Source organism: Salmo trutta, chromosome 10, assembly GCF_901001165.1.
Source record: "Salmo trutta chromosome 10, fSalTru1.1, whole genome shotgun sequence".
Lineage (NCBI taxonomy): Eukaryota > Metazoa > Chordata > Actinopteri > Salmoniformes > Salmonidae > Salmo > Salmo trutta.
In genome coordinates, this window is record NC_042966.1 from 9,728,863 (window position 1) to 9,742,400 (window position 13,538).

The 13,538-nt window shown below is 44.9% G+C and overlaps 2 protein-coding genes across 6 annotated transcripts in view; both read left to right on the forward strand.

Moving 5' to 3' along the window:
• The first annotated feature begins 6,888 nt into the window (after positions 1-6,888).
• On the forward strand, positions 6,889-9,021 carry LOC115200838 (putative protein PTGES3L). The gene is made up of 7 exons (XM_029763965.1): positions 6,889-7,064; positions 7,168-7,281; positions 7,716-7,782; positions 7,988-8,089; positions 8,414-8,503; positions 8,594-8,656; positions 8,786-9,021. The coding sequence occupies exons 1-7, from the start codon at positions 7,024-7,026 to the stop codon at positions 8,792-8,794; spliced, it is 486 nt and encodes a 161-aa protein (XP_029619825.1). The 5' UTR covers positions 6,889-7,023; the 3' UTR covers positions 8,795-9,021.
• A 3,478-nt stretch (positions 9,022-12,499) lies between these two features.
• The window catches only part of LOC115201071 (formin-like protein 1), a 61,531-nt gene continuing 60,492 nt past the window's right edge, over positions 12,500-13,538 (forward strand). The window contains exon 1 of one of the 5 annotated variants that reach the window (XM_029764309.1): positions 12,500-13,452. In XM_029764309.1, coding sequence (XP_029620169.1) covers positions 13,294-13,452 — 159 coding nt within the window. In that variant the 5' untranslated portion in view covers positions 12,500-13,293. The remainder of the gene's footprint in view (positions 13,453-13,538) is intronic. The other 4 variants (XM_029764308.1, XM_029764307.1, XM_029764306.1 and 1 more) reach the window with 4 other exon arrangements.

The window sequence follows — 13,538 nt, forward strand, 5'->3', positions numbered from 1 at the left end:
CGACCGTTCGTCCCTCTCCCTCGGGGGAGGAGAGCGTCAGCGTCCTCGTCTCCTGTCTCACGGGTAAGGCCCTGGAATGGGCAAACGCCGTGTGGGACAGTCCATACTCAGCCAGGGACAACTACCCAGAGTTCACCCGCCGCTTTCGGGCAGTATTCGATCATCCCCCGGAGGGGAGAGCGGCGGGTGAGCGGCTGTTTCACCTGAGGCAGGAGACGAGGAGCGCTCAGGATTTCGCTCTCGAGTTCCGGACCCTGGCCACGGGAGCAGGGTGGAATGAGAGGGCCCTTATAGATCACTACCGTTGTAGTTTGAGGGAGGACGTCCGCCGGGAATTAGCCTGTCGGGACACGACCCACACACTGGACCAACTGGTGGATCTGTCCATCCGACTGGACAATCTGCTGGCCGCCCGCGGACGTCCGACCCGGGCCCTGCTCATTCCACCCTCCAGCCCTCCTGCTCCCACGCCTATGGAGATAGGGGGGCAGCAGCCAGGAAGACTGGAGGGGGAGGTCGCTCCTGCACCTCATGTGGTCGCAGAGGGCACACTGTGGACCGGTGCTGGGGAGACTCCCCTAGGAGTCCAGACGGCAGGCAGAGCGCTCCTTTGACACCTCAGGTGAGTCAGCACCAGCCTCACCCAGAGCCCCCTGTACGTCACATGTATGTGTCAGTGTCTTTTCCTTGTTTCTCCCCTCACTCCCGGTTTAAGGCGCTAGTCGATTCAGGCGCAGCAGGGAGTTTTATGGACCGTGGGGTCGCGGCTAAGTTAGGGATTCCCCTGGTCCAGTTGGACCAACCCTTCCCCGTGCACGCCCTAGACAGTCGACCACTAGGGTCAGGGCTGGTCAGGGAGGTCACTGTGCCTCTGGTCATGGTAATGCGGGGGGGGGTCATGAGGAGCGGATTAGTCTTTTCCTCATCGATTCCCCAGCGTTTCCAGTGGTTCTATGGATTCCCTGGCTAGCCACTCACAACCCTAAGATTTCGTGGGGACAGAGGGCTCTTAAGGGGTGGTCAAATGAGTGCTTGGGCAGGTGCACAGGAGTTTCCATCGTTGCGACTACGGTGGAGAGTCCAGACCAAGTCTCCACCGTGCGCATTCCCTCAGAGTATGCCGATTTGGCTATCGCCTTCAGTAAAACGAAGGCGACCCAATTACCACCTCATCGACGAGGAGACTGTGCGATAAACCTCCAGGTGGGCGCTGCCCTTCCTCGTAGTCACGTTTATCCCCTGTCTCAGGAGGAAACAGCGGCTATGGAGACATACGTCACTGAGTCCTTGAGGCAGGGATACATTCGGCCATCTCACTCACCCGTCTCCTCGAGCTTCTTTTTCGTGAAGAAGAAGGAGGGAGGTCTGCGCCCGTGCATTGACCATAGAGGTCTAAATGCCATCACAGTGGGTTTCAGTTACCCACTACCTCTCATCGCCTCGGCGATGGAGTCATTTCACGGGGCGCGCTTCTTCACGAAATTGGATCTCAGGAGCGCATATAATCTGGTGCGTATCCGAGGAGGGGACGAGTGGAAAACTGCATTTAGTACCACATCTGGCCATTATGAGTACCTCGTCATGCCGTATGGGTTGAAGAATGCTCCCGCAGTCTTTCAATCCTTTGTGGACGAGATTCTCCGGGACCTGCTCGGTCAGGGTGTAGTGGTGTACATCGATGACATTCTGGTCTACTCCGCTACACGCGCCGAGCATGTGTCTCTGGTGCGTAAAGTGCTTGGGCGACTGGTGGAGCATGACCTATACGTCAAGGCTGAGAAATGTGAGTTTTCCAAACCAGCCGTCTCTTTCTTGGGGTATCGCATTTCCTCATCAGGGGTAGTGATGGAATGTGACCGCGTCTCAGCCGTGCGTAATTGGCCGACTCCCACCACGGTGAAGGAGGTGCAGCGGTTTTTGGGATTTGCCAATTACTACCGGAGGTTTATCCGGGGCTTTGGGCAGGTGGCGGCTCCCATTACCTCACTGTTGAAGGGGGGCCCGGTGCGGTTGCAGTGGTCCGCGGAGGCGGACAGGGCCTTTAGTTGTCTGAAGGTTTTGTTCACCGACGCTCCGGTGCTGGCGCACCCGGACCCCTCTTTGCCCTTCATAGTGGAGGTGGACGCGTCCTAGGCTGGGGTAGGAGCCGTGCTGTCCCAGCGCTAGGGCGCCCCCCCAAGCTCACCCCCTGCGCCTTCTTCTCCAGGAAGTTGAGTCCGGCGGAGCATAACTATGATGTGGGGGACAGGGAGCTGTTGGCTGTGGTCAGAGCCCTGAAGGTGTGGAGACATTGGCTTGAGGGGGCGCGTCACCCTTTTCTCATCTGGACTGACCACCGCAATCTGGAGTACATCCGGACGGCGAGGAGACTGAACCCGCGTCAAGCCAGGTGGGCGATGTTCTTTACGAGATTTCGGTTTAACATCTCGTATATCCCAGGTTCCCGGAACACTAAGGCCGACGCACTGTCTCGTCTCCATGACGCCGAGGAACGGTCCACCGATCCCACGCCCATACTTCCAGCCTCCTGCCTGGTGGCACCGGTGGTCTGGGAGGTGGACGCGGACATCGAGCGGGAGTTACGGACGGAGCCTACTCCTCCGCAGTGTCCAGTGGGTCGTAAGTACGTTCCGCTCGGTGTTCGCGATCGGCTGATTCGGTGGGCTCACACGCTTCCCTCCTCGGGTCACCCAGGGGTTGAGCGGACAGTGCGTGGTCTTAGTGGGAGATACTGGTGGCCCACCTTGGTGAGGGACGTGAGGCACTATGTCTCCTCCTGTTCGGTGTGCGCTCAGAGTAAGGCTCCCAGGCACCTGCCTAGAGGGAAATTACAACCCCTCCCGGTTCCACAACGACCATGGTCCCACCTGGCGGTGGATTTCTTGACCGATCTCCCGCCGTCTCAGGGCAACACTACGATCCTGGTCGTTGTGGACAGGTTTTCTAAGTCCTGCCGTCTGCTTCCGTTACCCGGTCTTCCTACGGCCCTGCAGACCGCGGAAGCCTTATTCACCCACGTCTTCCGGCACTACGGGGTGCCCGAGGATATCGTCTCAGATCGAGGCCCCCAGTTCACGTCCCGAGTGTGGCGGGCGTTTATGGAGCGACTGGGGGTTTCGGTCAGTCTGACCTCGGGGTTTCACCCCGAAAGTAATGGGCAGGTGGAAAGGGTAAACCAGGAGGTGGGCAGGTTCCTGCGGTCCTACTGCCAGGACCGGCCAGGGGAGTGGGCAAGGTTCGTGCCATGGGCCGAAATGGCTCAGAACTCTTTGCGCCACTCCTCCACCAACATGTCACCATTCCAATGTGTGTTGGGTTATCAGCCGGTCAACTTTCTTCCCATTGATTTCTTCTTTCAGTTCACCAGGTGAGCAGGCCACCACTGAGGTGACAAACTGCAGAGAGAAAGACAGTTTGCCAACATCAACATTGTGATGACGGTCAGTTGAAAACACCTAATTTATGCCAAGGACTCTCGCCTTTGTAAACATTTAGCCCGAACAGTGGTAGCCACAGAACCGACAATTGGTTCAGATTCTACAGTGGCCGGTAGTAGCTACAGATGTAGGATTTTAATTTGATCACTCTGTGACAGGATAACTTTACTGCAATGAAGGAAATGTAAAACTTGTAGTGTATTTGAGGTCTAAAAAGGTTTCTGAAGCTTGTAATTTCCACTTAGAAATTTCGGACTTGATTTTCCTTACGAAAAATGTGTCAACACTTACAAAAATGTCCATTAATTATAATTCACATATTAATGAACATTTCTTGTTGCTGCAGGATTACTTTCCTGCTGTAGAAAACTGTCTCAAATGAAGATCCTACATCTGTTTCATACATCAAAAAGACAGCTATGAATGAACCAGCGCCCACTTGTGGCTGTTCGGCTACTAAACATTACCAGGACTAGGCTACATTAAATTTCATGAAGCAGAAAAACAGAGCAAATGCACACATCTAACTGCGATTAGGCTACTGCATGCATAAATTTGTCAGTGAAAAATCTGACACATTATTAATTTCATTGCCAATGTGCAGTTACTACTCACAAAATGTCATTGGATGAGCACGTGCGTTGGGACGTTAAACACAACTAGACCCATGTCTGTTAGGTCTGGCTAGCTAGATTGATTTACTGTGTGGCTAATGTGCTTTTTGATTGACATTTCATCATGGCATTGGAAGACTAGACATTGTGTAAGAAATGTCTCACACTGCCTTTCAACAACTAGCTAGCTAACTAAAGTAAGCTACACACAAAAAGAGGACAAGTTACTGTAAGAACGTTAGCTAGCTAGCTAGCTCATGCTAACTGTAGGCTAATGGTGGTTTGCTACTTTTCAGCTAGTAAGCTCCTGACCATGCCAGCTAAGTCTTAAAAAAGCACAAGGTAAACAAATATTATGTTACTCTCTCTCAAACCTCTTACATGTAAAGTCCTTTTGACACTGAAACGCCATATTTAAAGCTGCAATATGTAACTTTTTGGGCGACCCGACTAAATTGACATAGAAGTGTCAGTTATAGATCTGCCATTCTCATTGAAAGCAAGTCTAAGAAGTGGTAGATCAGTGCTATGTGCACTATTTCTATGCTTCCTGTGCTTAAGTAGAATTTTTGCATTTTTACTTTCGGTTTAATACACATGCTTCAAACAGCTGAAAATACAATGTTTTCTGTTATGGAAAAGAATTTCACTGCAGTTTAGACGGTACAATGATTCTCTACACTATACTTGCTTGTTTTGACTCATAAACTGAAATTAGGCGAACTATTAGAAATTTAGCAACCAGGAAATGGCGGAGCGATTTCTGCGTATTGCACCTTTTTAAAGAAATATAATGTCATAAATCCAAGGTACACTCAGTAGCTCTATTTTAGATCCCTGTAATATGGATGAGTTTACGAAACTAACTGGTCTACGCAGTAGCTCAATAGCCAGAACTGTCTGCGTTCTTTTGGCAGCAAAGAAATAAAAGCAACAGTAGCTAGTATTTCCGATTTCAGCTTCTGCCTTCTAAATAAAAGCCTCTGAAAAGACTTTTCATGCGAGAATGGGTTATAGCAGGAATATGATATTTTACTTTTGAAGATAGCCAACAACTACAGGTTAAACTCAAATAAAGCATACTACTTAATGGCAAATAAACCTGGTAAACATCTCACAGCGCTCACAAAACATGCCAAACCAGTTATAATCTTAAAAGATAAGGATTCCGATGTGTTAATTAGAAACAATGTGATTAATGGAAATGTTTAAAGCTTCTTTGAAAATCTATATCAATCAGAATTAAACAGTGGGACTGATCCTATAGTCTTCTTAGACTCAACAACCGTGCAGCAATTATCAGCAGACAAAAAAGTATCACTAAAAACAGAGATGGCCCAAAAATAAATATTAGACACTAATATTAAATATTAGAAAGGCACCAGGAATGGCCAGCTTTCTGATAGAATTCTATTTCATATTTTGGGAAAAAGTAGCACACCTATTTACACAAATGACAACACACATGTCACTCAATTCAGTGGTTCCTAGTTCCATGTATCAAACCGTTATTTCAGTTATATTAAAACAAGGAAAAGCTGGACAGTCCCCTACTTATTACAGACCCATACGTTTAATAAATTGTGACAATAAAATAACAAAGCTCATCAGCAATAAACTGGCTAAAGTTTTACCAGACTTGATACATATCAATCAAACAGGATGTATTACAAATATACACTTACAAACGAATACAAGAACATGTTTCAGTTGAATACAATACGCTAAAAAACAAGATATAGATTGAATGGCTGTTGTTGCCGAAAATACGTTTGACTGTCTTAAATGGCCTTTTCTATTCAAAACATTCCAGCTGAAATAATACATCTAATAAAAATATAAAATATCTTAAAGCAAAAATATACACAAATACACTATTGAATTAAATTGCTTTAGAACGGGACACAAGATAGGGATGTCCTCTCTCTCCCCTCCTGTTTGCAATGGCAATTGAACCGCTTGCAGAAATAATTAGACAGGACCCAAATGTAACAGGTATTGGTATACATGAACACAAACTAAACTTATTTGCAGATGATCTGATATACCTGACCAATTTTGAAAACTCAATGCACCCGCTTGCTAAAGTATATTTTCAGAATACTCTACAATCTCAGGGTGTAAAATTAACATTGAAAAAGAAGAACTCATGATCTACAACAATCCTTTAAGTGGACCACAAAAAATACCAAATACTTAGGATGCTTAATAAGTGACAACAAACAAATATATAAAGATAACTTTATCCCATTACTCAACAATATGAAAGGAGACCTAATTAAATGGAACAATTTGATCATAAATCTGACAGGTAGAGTAGACCTCTTCAGAATAGCATGTCTCCGAAAGTTGTTATGCTTATTCTCAGTAATACCAACTACTCCACCAAATAAATCATTTAAAAAGGTATGCAGGGGTGCAGGCGTCAGAGATGTGTGTGTGTGAGCATGTGGGCCTGGGCAGAGGGTGATGTAGTTGATGTTTGTGTGATGTCGTTTGTATGTATATGTTTTGTATTGTTTACAAAAATAAAATATTGAAAAAAATGAAGAAATTAAGCAGCTTTCAGTTTCTGTCTTTCTTCTGGCAAGCTTTTCATCTCCCTCCCCCATCAATCAATCACATGTATTTATAAAGCCCTTTTTACATCAGCAGATGTCACAAAGTGCAATACAGAAACCCAGTCTAAAACCCCAAACAGTAAGCAATGCAGATGAGTTCACAGAAGGTGGGGTGGTCCTGGAGTGAAAACTGAAAATGCCCCTTCTTTCCAGAGAGTTCCACTACAGCCTATGGGGGGAGAGATATGTAGCCCTAGCAGCTGATAACATCTGATCTTAAAATAGAACAGGGCCTAACAGATAGGCTGCTAACTATTCTGAGTAGGCTACTTGCTCTGTCAGTCAACCACAAAAGAACTATAAATGTCCAAGAGCATATTATCTCCCTAGAACCAACAAAGAACCAACAAGATGGCTATGTTACCGAAAAACCTTCCCAGGCCAGAGGACTGGTATGTACTGTATTGCTGTGAAGCCATTTTCTCATTGACAGATTAGATCTACAAATGCAATATAACAATATTTTCATTATGTTTTCTCTGCTTCTAACAATAGTCAAGGAGCACAGGCTCTATGGTACGACCGGAAAAAATATGTCATCATTAATTTCGTGGTGCAAAACCCCAAGGATGTTGAGGTTGATATTCAGGATACCTTTATAGTTTTAAGGTGAGTTTGATTTATTTGTAACCCTGAAGTGTGCATGATATAGAAAATTCTTAGTCTAAATAAATAGTGTGTGTGTGTGTGTGTGTGTGTGAGTGAGAGAGAGAGAGAGAGAGAGAGAGAGAGAGAGAGAGAGAGAGAGAGAGAGAGAGAGAGAGAGAGAGAGAGAGAGAGAGAGAGAGAGAGAGAGAGAGAGAGAGAGAGAGAGAGAGAGAGAGAGAGAGAGAGAGAGAGAGCGAGAGCGCGCGTTTGTGTGTGTGTGTGTGTGTTTGGGGGGGGGGGGCAACTATTCTAATGTGCATTGATTTATTAAGCAGGCCTGTGTTACCACTCTATAATGACTGCTCTGACGAATAGGATATGTTGTTACTGCAAAATGTTTCATTATAACCTACGTTTAATAACATTATTTGTCTCTGGATTTGTGCCCATGACAGTTGCAAAGATGTTGGTGACAACAGCATCTACAATCACATTTACTTCTATGACAAAGTCATCAAATTTGTAAGCATTCACATTTCTCTGTCTATTCAAAGTTCATTTGATTCTCACAATTAACATAGATAACAGTTGTAAAGATGTATAAATATGCAGCATGCTTCAATGTTCAGCACGGTAATGTATTCAAAAAAATGGATCCACGTTACAGAGCATTATGGATACTGCAGTACATCATGCTAAAAGTAAGCTTTGTACATTTATCTAACAGGACTCCCAAGTGAAAGTCTATGACCGCAGTATCCACATCTTGATTAGGAAGGCTAAAGAAAATGTAGCATGGCCTCGTCTTCAGAAAGACGGCGATCTCAAGGTACTGGAACATTTTGATCTTCCACTTAGAGGAGGGAAGAGCAGTGTAAGGTTAGACTAATGCTTCGTGTGTTAAAGGTAGACTCAGCAATATGACGTCATCATGAGCAGTGGGGCGACCAAGGCAATTTGTGCCCTCCCTTGGGGCATGCTCACACCGGAAAGAGCCAATAGACTCGGTTGATTCAAAGGTTGTTATTGTTGACTACTGAAAGCAGAAAGTCGCCATGCTACGCTGTGGTAGCCATATTGCGGAGTCTACCTTCTAGCTGACAATATGCGTATCAACATGCTCTCTCTCCCAACATTATGCTGTCCCTTGTAGCCAAATTGGATGGCTGTAGACTTTGATAACTGGAGAGACTGGGAGAATGAAGAGGACGAGGGAATGGCGGAGTACGAGCAATATTTTGACGTACGTGTAACTGCCAAATGGGCTTATCCTATGCCTATGTTTGAAGGTTGGCACATCAGTGTGGCTTTAATGAATGGTTTTCCATTTTAGATGATTCAGGATATGGGGAACAAGAAAGGAGGGCCACCTGCGATGGATGATCTTGATGATCTGGTTAGTACAGCAAGAATCCACCTCCAATTCGCATTTCACAACAATCATTAGAGACATATTACCCCTGACTTGTCAGCAAGTAAAGCAAGTGATGAAGTTTATCGAATGAGTTGTTTTCTCCCTCCACAGAGTGATTGAATACTTTTCTGAAGAGAGCTTTCCTCTGCATTGGATAGCTTGATGTGCATTGAAAATCGCTGATGAAGACTCATCAAAGATCATGTCATGTTGATGGATTTGTGTATTTGTTGATGATTGCTGTGAATGCGATGTGAATTAATATATTGAATTGCTAGGTATTTTTCCTGGTGCTGTTGTCCGTGTAATTTTCAGTACTATCTATTAAATGTTATTTATTAAATCAACTGAAGTCTTGTTTCTACTTTTCTGATATGTAACCTCTTATTAATATACTGAATGAAAATATAAACACAACATGTAAAGTGTTGGTCCCATGCTTCATGAGCTATAATAAAAGATCCCAGAAATGTTCCATACACACAGAAAGTTAATTTCTCTCAACTTTTGTGCACAAATTTGTTTATATCCCTGTTAGTGAGCATTTCTCCTTTGCCAAGATAATCCATCCACCTGACAGGTGTGGCATGTCAAGAAGCTGATTAAACAGTATGATCATTACACAGGTGCACCTTGTGCTGGGGACAATAAAAGGCAACTCTAAAATGTGCAGTTGTGTCACACAACACAATACCACAGATTACTCAAGTTTTGAGGGAGCTTGCAATTGACTTGCTGACTGCAAGAATATCCACCAGAGCTGTTTCCAGATAATTTAATGTTAATTTCTCTACCATAAGCCACCTTCAACGTCATTATCTAGAATTTGGCAGTACGTCCAACTGGCCTCACAACCGCAGACCACGTGTAACCACGCCAGCCCAGACATTCGGGATGGTCTGAGACAACCCATCCGGACAGCTGATGAAACTGTGGGTTAGCACAACAGAAGAATTTCTGCACCAACTGTCAGAAACCGTCTCAAGGAAGCTCATCTGCGTGCTCGTCGTCCTCACCAGGGTCTTGACCTGACTGCTGTTCGGCATCGTAATCAACTTCAGTGGGCAAATGTTCACCATTTGATGGCCACTGGCACACTGGAGAAGTGTGCTCTTCACGGATTAATCCTGGTTTCAACTGTACCGGGCAGATGGCAGACAGCGTGTATGGCGTTGTGTTGGCGAGCGGTTTGCTGATGTCAACGTTGTGAACAGAGTGCCCCATGGTGGCGGTGGGGTTGTGGTATGAACACAATTTCATTTTATCGATGGCAATTTGAATGCACAGAGATACTGTGATGAGATCCTGAGGCCCATTGTCGTGCCATTCTTCCACGGCCATCACCTCATGTTTCAGCATGATAATGCATGGCCCCATGTTGCAAGGACCTGTACACAATTCCTGGAAGCTGAAAATGTCCCAATTCTTCCATGGCCTGCATAGTCACCAGACCTGTCACCCATTGAGCATGTTTGGGATACTCTGGATCGACGTGTACGAAAGCGTGTTCCAGTTCCCTCCAACGTCCAGTAACTTCGCACAGCCATTGAAGAGGAGTGGGACAACATTCTACAGGCCACAATCAACAGCCTGATCAACTCCCTGCGAAGGAAATGTGGAACACTGCGTGAGGCAAAAGGTGGTCTCACCAGATACTGACTTATTTTCTGATCCATGCCCTTACTTTTTTTCCTGTGACCAACATATGCATATCATGTGAAATCCATAGATTAGGCCTATTGAATTTATTTCAATTGACTATTTCCTTATATGAACTGGAACTCAATAAAATCTTTGAAATTGTTGCATGTTGTGTTCATATTTTTGTTCAGTGTCTATTTAACACCAACAGAAGTATAAACCTACATCAATTAAATAAATGCACAAACAGTTATTGCAGTATTTGACTTAATCATCTAAACTGAAATGCAAGCCATATGCTGTATCTCACCCTGTAACGCTATAACTGAAAACCTATAACTTGTCTACTTTTGGGAGCCCTAGGCCTACAGGTTGTCAATGCAACTATGAAATACAATACAATTATGGGTATATAAACCACAAATATAACTTTACTAAGTACAATCTATACTTAATCATTGCAATATAGTATTGCTGTAATTGAGTGTTTATATATAAATATATATATACACTACCGTTCAAAAGTTTGGGGTCACTTATAAAATTCCTTGTTTTTGAAAGAAAAGCATATTTTTTTGCCCATTAAAATAACATCAACTTGATCAGAAATAGAGTGTAGACATTTTTTATGTTGTAAATTACTATTGTAGCTGGAAACAGTTGATTTTTAATGGAATATCTACATAGGCGTACAGAGGTCCATTATCAGCAACCATCACTCCTGTGTTCCAGTGGTACGCTCTTCCCAATGTTCCTAATTCTTTTTCCCCCTTTGTATCCTCATATTGAGGTTCAAATCATACAGATATCTACACATTTACAGTAAAAACGGAAACTCGGTCACATTTTCAGACACAGATGTCAGTGTAATCGCAAGACAATATAGGACTGTTAAGTAGCAGCGTGATGTAAACGGTTTAAATGATCCAGTTCAAAATGTTTAGAAAGTACGAGCGCAATTAGAACACTCTTGTCTTTGACATGACCATTCTACATGTGACGATGTATCCCATTACAATGTAGTGTCTTGCCACTACCAGTAGGTGGCACCCTTACGGTGTGAACGCTGAAGTGTTTTTGTTTTTATGGCCCTTTTCATATACAAGCACAACCCATCAAGGGCTAATAACACCACCATTGCTTACTGGTATTAGCCAGACATTGTCGTATTGTTCATAAGTAAGTAACAATACATGGGCAACCAGCTGTTTTGCACTTTAAAATGCAGTCTGAAAACTCTTAACAAGGAATTATTTTTTATAATTCATCCTGTTGCCCAAAATTCTTCTATAACTTACTCTTCATAATATCATTGTTACCTTAGGTACTAGGGTGTAATACTACATTATATATCCTTGGTTTTATGTAGATCTCCTGTGCTGACCCGGTGTGGTAAGGCCTACAGGTATCAGCATAACCGTCATTACTTATTAAAGCCTTGCTTCCAGGTAATAGACCTTTCAGGAAAACAACCATTCACTATAGTGGTAAGTCAGGGCCCAATGCCTGGATTATTAGCTGCCCTACGCCCTACTCTGAGCAGTGCCTAGTACAGTTATGTCACTGCTATAGGACTTTTGAGTCTGATTAAATCCCTGATCCTGTTTTGCAGCGTGCTTCAGTTCACCTCTCAACGTGTGGTTGTTTTTGTAGACTTTGGGCATTGTGAGATTTACAATGATGTAATGAGCTAGTTTGAATACGGCTTTGATCCACGTTAGATGTGGTTCAACAAGCTGTAGAAGTTATGCCGTACCTCCGCTCTACCTCTGGCAAGGCAGGCTTCGATTTATTACTGCGACAGAACATTCCCTTATTGTTACGTTATTCAGCTCGCGCGTAAACAAACATTTCATATGCAATTTAATAGAAGTTTATACGGGACTGTAACCGTTTGGTAATGTTAAACAATCAATGATGGACTTGTAGCACTGTTTGTCATCCAATTGAAGGATGGTTTCTCTCCATCTCTTCCTCATTCTGGCCTCCTTCACTCTGTCTTTGTCATAAAACACACTACCCACTGGGCACAGACGTCCATTCAATGTTGATTCAACATCATTTCATTGAAATTACGTGGAAACTACGTTGATTCAACCAGTGTGTGCCCAGTGGATAGTCTGGCTTTGAGAAGTTGACTGTTCCTGAACTGAAAGGCACTAGGACCCAGGAAACACCATCACTCTCCACTCCTTCCCTCTTTCTGGAGAGCTGCATATGCTGATGTTGCCTCCCCTCTCTGTCTGTCCCTGTTTCAGATGATAGAGTAGTTGGCTGTGGACCTATGCCTCCTCGTCCTCTCCTCTCCTCCTCCGATATGGCTGCCAGGAGACCGGTTAGCCCCAGCACCGTGTGTGGACACCAGTCAGAAGAGAGTGGCCCCCACCTCCTATCTTTAAGACCCCCAGCTCTCTTGGCCAGCTACTGCTGTCACTAAGGAACTAGGCTACTCTCTGCATAGTAGGAGTTTTTGCACCTCTCCTTCACAGGACGACACAGGAGCTCTACCTTTTGAATTTGAGTCTTCACTGTGTCACGCTCATACTCTCCTGTCGCCTCCCTATTTCTCTCTCTCTCTCTCCATCTCGCAATCTCTTGAGGGTTGTTCATGCCGCACAGGGACCTTGCTTACAGGTCTGACACTTTTTCGTTGTTGCTTTTGAGTAATTTTGCATCACCGTCACCACTTCCCCTGTCTGAGAGGATGAAGGAGCAGGAACATTGGAGAAGATGATACTTTGGGCTGGCCTGCTCCCCTGGGGTTAAGGAAATTGTCAATGGTCGCCACTCAATGCCACATAGAGCCTCATCTCAACAGGAGAATTAGTGGAAGAATACGTTTGGTTCACCTCAACATTTGAGTTCCAGTACTGTCTTAACTGTGAAGACAGACTGGACTCCTGTGGGTTTACTGGTGTTTGTGACTGTGTGGAAGTAGCTGTGGAGTACCTGGGTCTGTGCATCTGGGATAGATAATCATGGGCAATGCCGCTGGGAGCATGGATGTGCCACTGGGGAAGGAGTTGAAGACGGTGTCGCCCCCCCCAGGCTCAGGGGCCCCCCAGAAACAGGCGGCAGGCCCCAAGCTCCACATGCCTGCCGAGGAGGAGTTAGAGGAGCGCTTCAATGCAGTGCTGGTGAGTCTGACTGCTGATGACACACACACACAGGGCCCAGAATATGGAGCCTGTGATGGCACACATACAATTGTACACACTCCCAT

What these genes read in the sequence shown, in the direction of transcription:
- LOC115200838 (XM_029763965.1), top strand. Translation starts at nt 7,024, where the DNA reads ATGGCTATGTTACCGAAAAACCTTCCCAGGCCAGAGGACTG. An exon ending in CTTCCCAGGCCAGAGGACTG is followed by an intron (nt 7,065 to 7,167) that starts GTATGTACTGTA and finishes TTCTAACAATAG; the next exon opens with TCAAGGAGCACAGGCTCTAT. An exon ending in ATGACAAAGTCATCAAATTT is followed by an intron (nt 7,783 to 7,987) that starts GTAAGCATTCAC and finishes TTTATCTAACAG; the next exon opens with GACTCCCAAGTGAAAGTCTA.